Source organism: Brienomyrus brachyistius, chromosome 3, assembly GCF_023856365.1.
Source record: "Brienomyrus brachyistius isolate T26 chromosome 3, BBRACH_0.4, whole genome shotgun sequence".
Lineage (NCBI taxonomy): Eukaryota > Metazoa > Chordata > Actinopteri > Osteoglossiformes > Mormyridae > Brienomyrus > Brienomyrus brachyistius.
The window spans coordinates 18,206,704-18,221,411 of NC_064535.1; the positions used below are offsets into that span (position 1 = coordinate 18,206,704).

Below are 14,708 nucleotides of genomic sequence, written 5' to 3' on the forward strand. Positions count from 1 at the left end.
CATCTTATATAACTACAGGATGTATATAAGCCAATGCATAGTGCTGATCATCTATAATCTACTGTCCTTGAATATACTACAGGAAGTACATTATTGTGCAATTTTACCTATAAGAGTGCAGCATTTTATCTCAATGCATGTGCTGGTAGGATATTCTCTCAAGACTGGACTAAATAACAGATATGGCTGTAAATACCGGTGGCTACATAGTTTAGGTAGGAAAAAAAATTCAGAACACCGGACCCCCTATGACCCTACATAGGGCGAGCAGATGCATGGACGGGTAATCAGCAGCTACTTTCCTCTTCTGATCTAATATAGTTACAAGTTATAAGGAAAAACAACAAAATAGGACAAAAAACACAAAATACATAACAATGCCTATAGAATGAAGACACTTCTTGTTCATTGGTTTTCAACTGGGATTTGTGATTTAATTATGGCAAAAAGAATGAAAAATTGTAAATGTATTTTAGAATAACCTGTGTGAACAAACCACTGAAACATACGTAGCCTATTACAAACGGAAGAATGTACAAAAAAAATCACAATATGTTCTATATAAAATCACTCTGCTGCACAAGCTTTTTTTGTGCTTTTGTCCAAAATCGCAACTGTCCTTTAACTGCATGTAATTGTAACGTATACAATAGAAGCAGGATCTTAAGTCGTAGAGCTTGTCACAGCAGATGCACTCCATACAGCTACTAATAACCTCCTACTAGTAACCTCCTCCTGCTACTAATTACATCTGTCCATCATAGGCCCCTATATTTACTTCCTTTAAAGACTGTCTCACGTTTAAATGCAGACGAATGAACATCACACACATGCTGCTAATTCCCTACAGCAGCTTCAAATCCAGTTTCAAAAGTGCTACATCAAAATGAGGACTTTCTGCAAAGACCGATAAGACATGTAGGACTATGGGGGATGGGAGGAGATTTATTTATTACTAAATAAGTTATTCATTTAAGGAGGGGTCACAGTGTCAAAAAGTAAGTACTAATACTTATTAATTATTATATATTCCCATAGCAAGCACTAGATATTGGTTGACATGATAAATAAATTAATAAAGTCTGTCAAAGTGTGAAAGCCTATTGTACGCAAGGGTTGGCATCTGAAAGGAGGGCATTGCTGACTTTCTAGCATGTTCTAGGAAGGGATGGTGGCCTTGGGCCCACCAACTGAAGACCAATCATTCTTTATCGTGCCAAATGAATCCTTGTGGGAGCTCATCTCATGCTTTTACAGTGCATGGCCAGAATAACAAGTGTCTGTTTTCACAAAATACTGTATAGCTCAAAACCCGGAAGAGCCATAATGCTTAGAAAGTGCAGTTTCATGCTCTGCCCCCCACCACGCTTGTTGCTGTGCTGTTGCAAAGGCAGCCATGTGTATTACGTGTGAAGTGAGCATCTGGAATGATGGCCGAGGCTTTCAGATGGCAGCTTCTGTTGGGAAGAAGCCCTTTGGATCACAGGATTCCCAAATAGGACACAGAGGCCCACAGTGCCCAGCTGCAGAGGATGGTGGGATATGTCAGGGCAGCAGGAACGTGGACTAGCTGAGTAACATGACACCGCAGGAGAGTCACAGGTCCTCAGAACTCCTTATCCCAGCCCGACAACTCCTCTGCCGGCTCCTCCAGGTCTGGGGGGAAGATGTCAAAGCGGCTGTGGTCCAGAGGCCCACTTAGCTGCAGTGGGATGAACAGGAAGCAGATGTGATAACCAAATGCTTCCTCCATCACACATTCTACACACACATATTTACAGAAGATGCCATCAAGCGTCATGTCTAGGTAGCTGTGAAGCACCTGACTGACAGATTTAATGGCACATGTTCCTCGTGTTTGTCTGTGTCGCCCCCCACCTCTCTCTTCAGTGGTGATGGCAGTCTATGGGTCCTCAGCCCCTCCCAGTTAAAACCTTGGAACCACCTGCAGGGAGGCACATACTTGAAGCTCCTGGGCTCCTTCAGACGGCCCATGCCAGCAAGATCAACAAGACAATCACCATAAGAAACAATGAAAGTGGACAGAGAGGAGTAAAGTAAGGAGTGCCAAAGCACATCAAGATGTCTGTTAAAAGAGGAGTAACGATGAGCACTAGCAGATAACATCACTGAAGTGGCTTTGTGGATGTTGCCATGTCACATCACTGAAGTGTCTTTGTGGATGTTGCCATGTCACATCACTGAAGTGGCTTTGTGGATGTTGCCACGTCACATCACTTAAGTGGCTTTGTGGATGTTGCCGTGTCACATCACTGAAGTGGCTTTGTGGATGTTGCCACGTCACATCACTGAAGTGTCTTTGTGGATGTTGCCATGTCACATCACTGAAGTGGCTTTGTGGATGTTGCCACGTCACATCACTGAAGTGGCTTTGTGGATGCTGCCATGTCACATCACTGAAGTGGCTTTGTGGATGTTGCCATGTCACATCACTGAAGTGGCTTTGTGGATGTTGCCATGTCACATCACTGAAGTGTCTTTGTGGGTGTTGCCATGTCACATCACTTAAGTGGCTTTGTGGATGTTGCCGTGTCACATCACTGAAGTGGCTTTGTGGATGTTGCCATGTCACATCACTGAAGTGTCTTTGTGGATGTTGCCATGTCACATCACTGAAGTGGCTTTGTGGATGTTGCCATGTCACATCACTGAAGTGGCTTTGTGGATGTTGCCATGTCACATCACCGAGGAGAGCCGCAACAACCAATCGTTACCATGGCTGCTCATTTGAAAGTTTATCTAAAAACTCTCCCCTGAAAAAAATCACAAAGCTAAAAACATTTTACAGTATAATGTGAGTGACACAGAACTGCTATGGAATCCTGATGTTTAGTGAAGCACAAGCAGTACTGAGTAAGCTGAGACTGGACACCAACTTCTGCTTTTTGATGTCCAGGATGCCGTTCTTCTTGTTACCCAGCCGCTCTGCAGGGTGCAGCCTGAGAGTGTGAGGCAGACAAAAGGTGGCCATTCATAGTTATTCAGTCTCCTGTTTTCCAAATGAAGCCTTGCTGACTAAACTGTGACATGGGGGGTGGGCTCACAATTCATACTAGGGGCTGACATGATGCGATTCAGGATGAAGGCGAACAATGATACGAGGATGATGATGCAGCAGGTGCGATGAAGAGCCCATATTACAAAAACAAAGCTTCTTTAACTAATAGTGGGCTTTATTTGCAAAAAGAGACACACAGTACTATTGATGTTTTCGTATTTTAATAATGCAGATCTGGGACATTTATGGAAACACGTTTCATTCGGTGAAGTTAAGTGATACGAGGGTGGGATTGGTGCAGCAGGGGAAGAAGCAAACAGGGCTACGCACCTGCAGAGGCTCCGAATGAGGTCACTGGGTCGCTTGCTGATCCGTTTGGGAAAGTCCACTTTCTCGATGCCATGGAGCACCATGGTATAGATCTTAATGGGGTCAGAGCCTGTGAATGGAGGACTAAGGGGGTGTTAGTGTGTCTGACAGTTTATACTCCAGTGACATTTGATCCACAACATAAGCAAGAAAAATATATAACGCAGCAGCACGCAGAAAACCCAGGAAACATGAGACCGGATACCGGATTTGACCTCACTGGCATGGAACTGCAATAAACAGAAGATTTATCACAGAGAGAAAGCAGTGAAATCCTCCCTTGACACGCAGTGTGGTTAAGCCCTATGGTGCTGCCTGATATTTGACCCGGATGGGCATATGGTCCACCATGCCTAAGTAAATATCTGCCAGGTCACTGTGGCTTTTCAAAAGTGAAATGAAGTTTATAGGATTTACAGAAAGTGGGCAATAATTATGCAGGTGCATAAATTTGGGCACCCTTGTCTGTTCATTGATTTGAATACCCTTAGTACTAATTATTGGAACACAAAATTTGTTTGGTACGCTCATTGACCCTTGACCTACATACACAGGTGAATCCAATCATGAGAAAGGGTATTTAAGGTGGCCGGTTGCAAATTCTCCTCTGTGCATCTTCTCTGAAGAGTGGCAACATGGGAGCCTCAAAACAACTCACAAATGACCTGAAAACAAAGATTTTTCAGCATCATGGTTTAGGGGAAGGATACAAAAAGCTATCTCAGAGATTTCAGCTGTCAGTTTCCACTGTGAGGAACATAGTGAGGAAATGGAAGACCACAGGCACAGTTCTAGTTAAGGCCCGAAGTGGCAGGCCAAGAAAATTCTCATATAAGCAGAGCCGAAGGATGGTGAGAACAGTCATGGTCAACCCACAGACCAGCTCCAAAGACCTACAACTTGCTGCAGATGGTGTCACTGTGCATCGTTCAACTATTCAGTGCACCTTGCACAAGGTGTATGGGAGAGTAATGCAGAAGAAGCCTTTTCTGTGCACACGCCACAAACAGAGTCACTTGAGGTATGCTAAAGCACATTTGGACAAGCCAGCTTACATCACACGCACCAGTTTGATACCCTAATGTCCCCATCCTCGGCCCTCCTACACAGATCACTCTTACCTGCCGGTGAGCAGCTCAAAGATCAGGATGCCTAAGGACCAGCAGTCTGCCCCAAAGTCATGCCCCTTGTTCAGGATCACCTCTGGAGCTACATATTCTGGTGTTCCGCAAAAGGTCCAAGTTTTCTTGCCTGGTCCAATCTTCTTGGCAAAGCCAAAGTCAGTCTGGGAGTAAAACACACAGCATCACAAAGACCTCTTCACCTCCCTCCCTATTCCCTGGCATATTGCCTCTGGACCAGCAGTACCATTTTCACATAGCCCTCATGGTCCAACAGCAGGTTCTCTGGCTTAAGGTCCCGGTAGACAATCCCTTGTCCATGGAGGTAGTCAAATGCCTCCAGAACACAGCCAATGCAGAAGCGGGCTGTAGACTCCTCAAAGGAACCCCTTCAACATAGTTCAAGCACAACTTTGGTTTACTCACATTGCTGAGAATATAATTTCAGTATCTGTGATTGGCCCATCTCTGCAGAGTAACTGGCCATCCTACAGTAAAACCCCCCCGCCCTTGGGAGAGCACATACTCACACGTCTCTTAAGATACTCCACAACTCCCCCCCAAGGCAGACCTCCAGCAGCATGTACACATACTTGGCATCCCGAAATGTCCGAAACAGCCTGCAACAGAGACCGTCATTGTATGGGCTTCCCTGCTAAGCGTGCCACGGAAGACTGGGGCATTACACATGACATTGAAAGGGTCCAAAAACATCGACTATGACCAATTTTAAATCCATATGCATATGACAAATCAGATCAAAGTGCCTTAAGAATCTCAAATACAGATCCCTGTCCACTGTGGGACGAGTTTCCTTCATAAAACTTCTCCATTGCAGATCATGCAGCTGTGAGGAGACCGGATGCAGCAGGTGCCTTGTGCAGCATTTGTTTGCTTTGGTCTGTTTACAGCAGCTGCTGTCTCCTGCTGCACCCTGGGTAGGTCATGCTGATAAAAGGCCGGGGCATGTTTGTGCAGAGCATCCCCAGGCTCCTCGTCTGTGGCCGATCTGTGTTCGCCTTGTGTACACAACTCTTTGCCTTGGAAAGTCACAGAGCAGAAAATCCACCTTGCAAATACTGTAAATAGAGGGACCATAAAGGTCTTAATCGGTCCAGGGCTACCTTGCTACGTGAATGGCTACAGCAGACCTAATGAGCAAGAGCAGACTCCTTGGAGTTAGAGTCCTTCCCCAAGCCCTCTTAGGGCATTTTCCTACCGCACCAGCTACCGTACTTTTGGTACTTCAAGTACTTTGCTTATTCTTACTTTCAATTCTGTACAGACATAATAGCACAGGGGGTTAAAGTTTCTTTGAAATATTTTACTCTGTTACTCTGTCATAGGAAAAAAACTTACATGTAGCAAAGTTAAAGTTAAAGTTTTACCTCCGCTTGCTTTTGCGTGAGTGTTGCAGGCGTTCTCTGAGATAATCATAATGATTTCCATGTTTGCTGTTTGAATCACTCAAAGACGGGTTTGTGAGAAATTTATGAACTCCATTTTTGTTTTTTAAATACCCCAGTATTTATTGCAACAAAATCACATCATTATATTTATAACAAAATCACAGCACTAGGACAGCATGCTACTGTATATGTGTGCCGAATTAATACATTCAACAAAATACGTTTTAATTTCTTCTCACAGCATCCAGATCCTTTGAGCAAATCACATTTTTCTTTGTTTTTTATTCCAGCTCATTTTCAGGGGGATGGTTAGTTGCAATATCCATGAAGATTATTGTCCCCCTCAAGCAGGACAGGGTCCAGACAAGTTTGTAAGTATTATTATTTTTTTTAAATCTAGGATATTTTTTTAAATCGGTAGGAATCTGTCTGCACCATGTCTGTCCTCACTTTACGAATCCGGGAAATGAATGCAGTGCCTCATTACGAGCAGGGAAACATGTCCGTGTGTAATATTCTCATCCACACTCCCATTGTGTGGCTCCGGGTAAATGAATGTAATATTCAGGCTGCTTGATAAGTATCAGTTTGCATTGCAAACACAGACAACCACCTCAGACTGCAGACCAGACCTTAACTGAGCAGCTCTTCATTAAAACAATAAATTTCATACATTTTTGTGGGTTTAGGGAGTAATTCTGCATAATAATTAACTAGCCAATGTGATGCAGTTTTCCTTCTCCATTCTCTTTGTACAGTACCAGACTGATATGAGAATTGATATTACACAGACATTATGTGTTGACACTGCAGTTTCACCTTACCTTCCTTTACACATTAGCGATACACGCTCAAAAATATCCATCAACTGTATATAATGGAAAGTTTCGGCACTTCTAGATCGTAAGCTTTCGGTATCACACGGGTTATATTTTTCACAGAAACCTCGGGCCATTTTTCACTATGAGACCTGTGAAGTTTTTAATGCACGAGAGAGACCAATATTTTTAAAAATTGACCTTATAAAACAGATAAGGCACAGAGGGGGTCCTTTAAGACCCCTCAATCATGCTGAATAGGGGAGACAGGACTTAAAATGTGGTGATGGCTCTGTCACTAGCAGAGCCGCACAAATCACTGTGGCTCTTGGCGACGGGCCTGACCTGACTATGAACGGCGAGTCAGCCTGCTGGAGAATACTCTTCTCTGAGTAGATGTGTTCCTGCTGCCTAGTGTCCACGATGTGCTTCTTCTTGATGCACTTCAAGGCAAACGTGGTGTCCTCCTCCTTCAGCTTCACCTGCGGACACAAACGCAGCATGAAGCAGGCAGCCAGCGAGGGGAGGGGACATCTCAGTGAGGCACGGGTAACACAGAAGAACATTGAAATCACCAGCTCCACCCGTCCAAAGCCCCCCACGCCCAGGGTGGCCACCACCTCCAGCTGCTGGAACGGGTGGGTCGCAGACAGACCGGCCACCTTCTCTCTCAGCCTTTGCAGCTCCGTGTTCTCTGGGGTGTCTGCTGGAGGCAGCCCAGGACTTTAGGAGGGGGATAAAAGGCAAGCTTATTCACTGCTATCAGTATTCTGCATGGCTGCCTGTCTGTGACACACATTTGTAAACTCCTGACCAGACTAGTGCCACTTCAATGACATGGTTGCCAGTTTGTGCAGATGATTCGAAATATGTCTGATATTAAGTCAGCCAAAATGCTGTCATGTTACACCCCTTTTTCTCACTACATGTGCCCACAGTTCAAGTCCTTGATTTGGGCTTTCAGAGCTGTTAATTAAACAGCATCTACCCTCATAGAGTCACTCTTCAAGACCTTTGCTCCATCTTGCCCTCTTTGACCAGCAAGCCAACATCACTGGGTTCCACCATGGAAAAGCACCTCCGCTAACTCATCTGACCACTAACCTGCTCTGTCGTATTCAGCCATCCGTTGTTTATCTTCTCCTTTAGGATCTCCCAATGTTATGCTTAGCTCTTTGTTCTAATGCTAACGTGTTACTGGTCACTCATTGGAAGCTCAGTCTGGCAGCTCTTGTGATGTATTTGCATCATTCGGTGTCACTTTCGACAAAGGTCTCTAAAAAAATGTAAAGGGATCAGGTCAGCAGGCCTGAGAGGGTCGCTCACATGCTCCTCCTCTTCTTGTCACTGAGTGACAGCTCCTCCACGTATGCCTGCAGGGAGGCCTGGAGCTCCTCATAGGTCCCAACCACCTGGTTAAAGTTGCTATAAAAGAGTCACAAACAGGGAGGTAAGTTAGCCATCTTCTTCTTGTCTTTGGCATTTGAAGCCCTCAGCAGGAATGTTATGTGCACAGCCGACTACATTTTCCTGTCTTATTCTTTAGCGCCTACTCACTTATACTAGCCTGTGCAGAAGTGCGATCAAATTTTCCAGTGCTGAATGTTACAAATGTAACTTCAAACTATGAAATTGGCTTCTGTAACAGTGTTCTGTTATGCTGCAGGACCTGTAGCATTTCTTGAAACTCTGAATGATGGTGTGGACTCACGCTCGGTCCACCACCAGGCACTGTGTGCCGTCCTCTTTGGATATGATGTTGGCAGAGCGCACGTCCTCACTGGAACAACAGAGCAACGGTCAGCAGAGGCACTCGGAGTGGGAGGTGAGACAGAAACCAGGAGGCCCCCTACCTCACAAGAGCCTTCTCTCCAAAGTAGTCTCCCACACCCAGAGTCTTTATCTCCTGGGGTTCAGAACATCCCTCCACCGTCTGTGTCACTGACACCTGCCAGGAGATGGGAACCAGGCATACGGCCACTTCATGCATCCACTATGCTCTCTGCCATAGTGCGTACATTTCACTATGACTGCACAAGCAATTCACATTCTCACTGACCTCTCCTTTAGCTATGATGAAGAAGGTGTCGCCCTCTTCTCCTTCACGGATGATGTAATCTCCTTTATCGAAGTAGTCCTGCCAAGGACACAGCACTGCAATCATTCCTCTCACCTTTGCAGGGGACTGAGTGTCACATTACAGAACCTCGCGTGCATGCAAGCATGAGCACTGTGACAAAATATATACTGGCAAAGGGATTCCGCATCAAAATGTATAATATCTATGTACACACATGCATTCAAAGGACGGGCATCGAACCCTGCTTTATACTCACACACTTACCACTTCAAAGCAGTCAACAATTTTAGCAAGCTTTTCCTCCGGCAGTTCCTTCAATAAAGACACACTGGAGGAAGGAAAGAGCGACAATAAAGCAATAAAGTCTATGGCAGCAGATTGTTTTCTGATTACAAACCACAGATCTGAAGAACCCAAGAATTCAGTTTTGCTGTACATCTAGAAATTAACGTTGAATTACTCAGTCTAAATATGGTCCTCTTCCTTAGGTGAAGTGGACTGCTGACCTGCGTAAGAAGCTGAAGTATTTCTCATTCCGGGCCTGGGTGGTTGTCATCATGATGTTCTGGAACATCTGTCGATCCAGAGCCCATATTCGGGCCTGGGAAACGGCTGTTTGAACAGAGAGTAGCTAGAGAAAGGCTGTACTCTCAAAGGCTTATTTCACTCACACTGGTGAAACCTCAAGTCTCTGGTCTGGCAAAAATGTACAGGGGAAGGAAACAGAACTTTCTTCTGTTCAAAAGCTAATATTCATTCAGCCAAACCCAGACAAGAGAAAAGTGTTATGTAACTAAGAACCTTTGAGTAAAAGTGATAATCTTAGTAATTAATGCTGAATACTTTTCACACCTTTTCTTAGATTAAAAACAGCACCAGGGTATTTCTCCATTGCTTGGTGAACTCAGACTTGGTCACTAACTGGGTCACATAATGGGATAGGGCAGTGAGCTCTCAGTGCCCCAGCAGACATTAACATGGACTCTTAGCTACTGTAGAGTATTTGCTGGTTTCATTCTAATCTTAAATGAAATACGAGCGCTAGGCATGTTTACAGTATCTTATCAGTGCTGATGTTCCCGCAGCTGGGTTGCCCTGTCACTGTGTTGTGGATGAAAGCTGGTCAGTAGGGGAGACACTCTGGATGCATCTACCCAGCTGCCCGTCTGATGCTGCAGCGACGCACCTTCTCACCTTTCACGGTGGCCGTCCTCTTGCAGTTGTACAGGATGGCCAGCTCCCCAAATGCCGTCCCAGGCCCCATCTGGCCCAGCAGCTTCTCATTCTGATTCACCTCCAACAGTCCTTCTGAGGAAGGAATGATCAAGCTTCCAGCCCAAATCTGATGACCATGGATGAAGATATCGAGTATTCTGCAGGCATTGTGGCAACTACTGAGCCAGTCCATGGTTCCACAGAGCACCAAATTTAAAGGTCTTCCTAATTAAGGTGTAACAATATTGAGAAATGAATTCAGTGACCATGCCAAAATCACTCCTGCGTCTGATGCTGGTGGGCAGTGCAGCTGACCTGCCAGTACGTAGAGGTAGTTTCCAGGCTCGCCCTCCTTGATGACCAGCTGGCCCTGGGTGTAGGTTTGTTCATACATGCACTCCACCACCTCACGCATGTGTTGTGCCTCTAACCTCTTCAGGAAGTCATTGTTCATCATGGCGTTGTTGATCAGTCTCTTGGTGCTGCGGGAAGGAGAGGGAGGACACATCTGAGCCAAGACATCCAGACTGCTCTCCCCAGTAAAGAAACCCACAGAAGCCTGGGGAAGACACTGGGGAAGCACCAGTACTGGCCTGAAATACCATTCCCAACACTCAGTACGTGTACATGCACAGCTAAGTTGAGCTACAGTTATAGCTCGACTATGCCATTTAATCGGTCTCCTGTCCTTGTCCCAGTATACATGCATGGGAGGGGAATCGATTTATTGACCAATCCGACTCAGCTACAGTAGGTTGTGATATGGCTTCTTCCAGCTTCTCAGTACTGGGCTTTTTCCGGTTGAACTATTACATCACAGACGTTAAAAAATAAAAATAAAAAAAATAACAATGGGTGCATAGACAAATGAAGTCACACAAGCTTTACTTGAGATCTGGTCAGAAGAACAGATACAAAAAGATGAGGATAACAAGAGATAAAGTATTTGGTATAATTTACTATGACAGCACAGCATTGGAAGTTTTATGAAAATTATTTATGAAACAGAAAAATGAGTTCAGCATGAACTTCTCACAAACCCATCTAGGAGTGATTTAAACAGCAAGGATGAAAATGATTGTGATCTGCATCCATGCAAAATCAGCTTCAAACTCATTTTTAAACATTTTGTATTAAACTCATTTTGTATTTTTCAAAACAGTCCATTTCGGCAGGAAAACCAGGGATCTGGTAACTCTGCCTGGGCCACACTGAAGGACCAGCTAGTCAGCTGACGTCCTCGTGTGGACTAGAACATATGTACATGTGAACGGTATGTGACATATGATTTATATCAGATCATATTTCAGTGGGCCAACTCAACTTTCTACCTACAACACAAAAAAATAAGTTTGAATCTGCTGGGAAATTAGTTTAATATCGGTCTTTCACAACCGCAACTTTGTCATAGTGTGCGTCATTAATGTTCCGCAGAAATTCTGGAAAAAATAAATTGTGTAAGAAGTGATAAATTAAAGATGTTTTGAAATTTCCAGAGATTACTTTCAGAAATTTGATTTAGTATGATTTCAGTTGAACTAACATGTTTACTAAGTGGGACTAACACGTAAATGTACTGACTGACCAACCCACCCCCACAGTCTTTCACACTATAGCTGAGGTGTCAAATAATCCATTATAATCAGGTTTATGTGTGTATTTGCTTCCCAATCCCAGTCCTTTCAGGTAGGGCAGCATCCTGAGAGAGGATGATTATAACAATGCTGAAGACCAACCAAGCAATTGCAGAGTTAGACAGACCCATCTCTGGTATAATATATTACACTTATGGTATGTTTATTTTACATTATACTTCTTAAAATCTGCTCCGCAGTTATATTATGACACAATACAATTCATTTTCCCAGATTGTGAAAGTTCTGATTGTGAAAGATCTGAAAATGCCCAGTTCTCCCTAGTTGACCTCAACATCAACTAGCACAATACAGTCACATAAAAAAACACAATTTGGTGTGACTGGAATGCCTGACATTACAGATTATCAGCACAAAAAGAGGTCTTTGAGCAGTGTGACAGTGAAATGCCTGTGAGTCTGGCTGTGGGCGTGACCTTCACACAAAGAGGGGCAGGGCTGAATCAATGCACGCACAGCATCAGAGAGGCGCTAAGCAGCTGCCCCTGAGATGTCCTGGTATCCAGCTGGTAGTCACGGTGATGGGCTGCGTGTAAGAAGACTTTTGATCGGCTTCATGAAGACGATCCCGGGCTGATTTATGCCAGCATTTACGAGAATGTCTGCTCACCCACACTCCTCGTTCTGCTCTTACAGAGGCCAATTTGTCCTAGTATTGGAATCCATCCCATTACTCTCTCTGTGCGAATTCATATTTCCATACATTTGGTGTTATCTTTACCATATGTTGAGCAAATCTTTTGTAATGTCTCAAGTATTTTAAGAACAGAACAGTATTTTTGAATGAGTTTGATTTGTTTACTGGTTTTAGAAATTATAACAATTAAATCATTGATGTATAGGAAAGATTATCCTATTGCAAATGCTGTTTGCCATAGGTTAAAAGTGTATATAAGAGGTAAGCTAATTATACGAAGTTGTATAAATGCAGAGAATTTAAACCCTGTTTACTTCATCTCCTTGGTGAAGTATAATGACAGGTATTTGATGTATGTAAGGCAGCGTGTTTTTCATGCTCTTTTCCTGAAATGTAGCACTTCCTATTTGCACATCTAAAAGGAGGAGGGGCCATTTGTTGACCTGAAATGGAACTTATGAATGAATTAGCCAACGAGGGCCATACACAGGCAGTGAATACCTTGTTAATTAAAGCCGTAATTATCTTGCCCATCCATATAGATGGGATACCTTTTGTCTCGTTCTCTGTCTTTCCCTTTCTGTGGGTGTACAGTATTATGTTAATGTGAGCTTTTCATAAAGCATTTCTTGGCTGCTGGAGTCTGTGTTTTCCTGGGACTGAAAGAGGTTGAGCGAAAAAGAAAAAGGCCACAGACAGCGCAGGGTTTCATGACTGAGGATGCTAAGGTGAATGAAAGGCAATAAGAGTGACACCTGAAATATGGACACCTGAAAGGTCCTGAACAATGGGGGAACCCTGGGCTAGTCCCTCACCTGGAGTTCTTGCGGACACGGGCCCTCTCCAGGGAGCAGGGCTGCACCTGGGCCTCGGCACAGTACTGGCCCGATGTGGGCTCTGCTGACACGCCCTCCTTGGCCCGCAGCCGGCGGTGCACCTCCACAGCGACGTGGTGAAAGCGTGCAGGGCCCTGGTTGATGACGCTGAGCAAGCGGTGGCTGGAGTGGGGCTGTGGGGACGGCGAGCTGCCCAGTGCCTGATTGCCCAAAGCGTCCTGCAGCTTGTGCACCTGGGCCAGTCTTGCCTCCAGCTCTGCCTGCAGAGCCCACAGCTGCTCGTCCCGTGCCCGCAGCTCCTGTTCCCGGTCGCTGAGTTCCTCCTCCAGATGGACAATACGGGCCCTCAGAGGCTCCACAGCCTCCCACAGGGGGGGGGGCTTGAGGCCTGACGACAGGCAGCTCCCCTCTGCCCGTGGGGTTTTCATTGAACCGTTGCCCATGACCTGTTGTTGGCTGACCACCATAGGAAGGTCCTTTTTCTCCCACTGGTCCAGGGAAAAACACGACACATCTTCCATATAATTCAATTAATTTCCACTGTCATATGCAGACATTAAATGAAATCCTGATCCCAGACTTCTTGGTAACTAATTTTTCTTTTCATATTTGGCAAGCAGACAACCTGCATGCTGCTGTTCATGCAGTACGTGAGGTTATTCCCCCTACCTGTGAGAGGGTGAGTGTGTGACCTTTGGCCCGTTAGCCATCTCACAGTAAGTTTGTTATACTCCTTAACCCACGCCTTGCACAGAGAAACAACTGCATATGCTGTTTCCACAACCCCCCCCCCCAGACAGAAGTCCGAACCGAGAGAGAAAGGGGAATTCATGCAAATACACTGATAAAAATAGGGACATTATAAGTGACAAAATCATATACATTAACCATGCGTATCCAAGGAAGGTGTTGAGCATAACTATTAGTGGAACTGAAACTGAATTCAGTATACTACTGTCTTTGACACTCTGATATTACAAAAATATTTGTAAAATGTTCTATAATAATAATGATAATAATAATGATGACAACAATACTAAAAATAATAATAATAATAATATACTCATGCGTAGTTAATCTATCGAACAACATCATGGTAACATAAATAAACAAAACACTCAAATACTATTTATGTAATTAAAACTTTATAACGAAAACTTTAATTCAAAATTGTGGTCTGACCGGATCTATAAATCAAACTATTCCTAGACTCCGATGATGAAGTGCAGTGAATACAGTCACTTACAAGTCGACGGTGCGCGTTTTGAAGCCTAGAGGAAATTCCGGAGCTCAGCCCCGATTCGCTTAGCGGGAGGATGCTGAGTGACGTGCGATGAAGGACACAGAGCTGCTCTCCGTTTCCATCCGTAAAAATATAAACCGCTCATATGGCAGCAATACGGGCGACTGCATTACATTTGACCAAAGGACGAAAACACACGAGTATCCCTAAGGAAAATTAGCAGCCTCTAGCGGCGACCGTAGAGTATGGCACAGGTGCCCGGTTAACACGTATACGTGCCTAATTGGATTCTAAAACTCTCTTAACT

General features: G+C 44.5%; 1 protein-coding gene and 1 long non-coding RNA gene across 6 annotated transcripts; one reads left to right on the forward strand and one right to left on the reverse strand.

Annotated features, from left to right (window-relative positions):
* Positions 1–429: 429 nt before the first annotated feature.
* On the reverse strand, positions 430–14,574 carry LOC125739062 (cGMP-dependent protein kinase 2). Of its 5 annotated transcripts, XM_049008762.1 has the most exons (19): positions 14,405–14,574; positions 13,138–13,646; positions 10,347–10,513; positions 10,011–10,124; positions 9,323–9,428; positions 9,081–9,144; positions 8,796–8,873; positions 8,590–8,684; positions 8,448–8,516; positions 8,063–8,161; positions 7,312–7,459; positions 7,082–7,218; positions 5,040–5,129; positions 4,757–4,898; positions 4,510–4,673; positions 3,350–3,472; positions 2,898–2,960; positions 1,879–1,945; positions 430–1,702 (listed from the first exon to the last, which is right to left on the reverse strand). In XM_049008762.1, exons 2-19 carry the CDS (start codon positions 13,623–13,625, stop codon positions 1,607–1,609), a joined length of 2,310 nt encoding a protein of 769 aa, XP_048864719.1. In that variant the 5' UTR covers positions 13,626–13,646; positions 14,405–14,574; the 3' UTR covers positions 430–1,606. The 5 variants fall into 5 exon arrangements, 3 of the variants coding, with proteins under 3 accessions (XP_048864719.1, XP_048864720.1, XP_048864721.1); XM_049008763.1 differs by lacking the exon at positions 13,138–13,646; XR_007397037.1 differs by lacking the exons at positions 430–1,702; positions 1,879–1,945 and having other exon boundaries at positions 2,921–2,960; positions 3,350–3,458.
* LOC125739072 (uncharacterized) lies at positions 5,543–7,305 on the forward strand. Its single transcript, XR_007397043.1, has 3 exons — positions 5,543–5,750; positions 6,209–6,289; positions 7,213–7,305. It is a non-coding gene; the product is annotated as an uncharacterized LOC125739072 (long non-coding RNA).
* Positions 14,575–14,708: the final 134 nt, after the last annotated feature.

Bases quoted from the DNA above. Each gene is read 5' to 3' on its own strand.
- LOC125739062 (XM_049008762.1), bottom strand. From the start codon at position 13,625: ATGGTGGTCAGCCAACAACAGGTCATGGGCAACGGTTCAATGAAAACC. The intron at 10,514-13,137 runs GTGAGGGACTAG...TCCTTCCCGCAG, and splicing joins CGTGTCCGCAAGAACTCCAG to CACCAAGAGACTGATCAACA. The intron at 8,162-8,447 runs GTGAGTCCACAC...ACTCTTTTATAG, and splicing joins TGCCTGGTGGTGGACCGAGC to CAACTTTAACCAGGTGGTTG.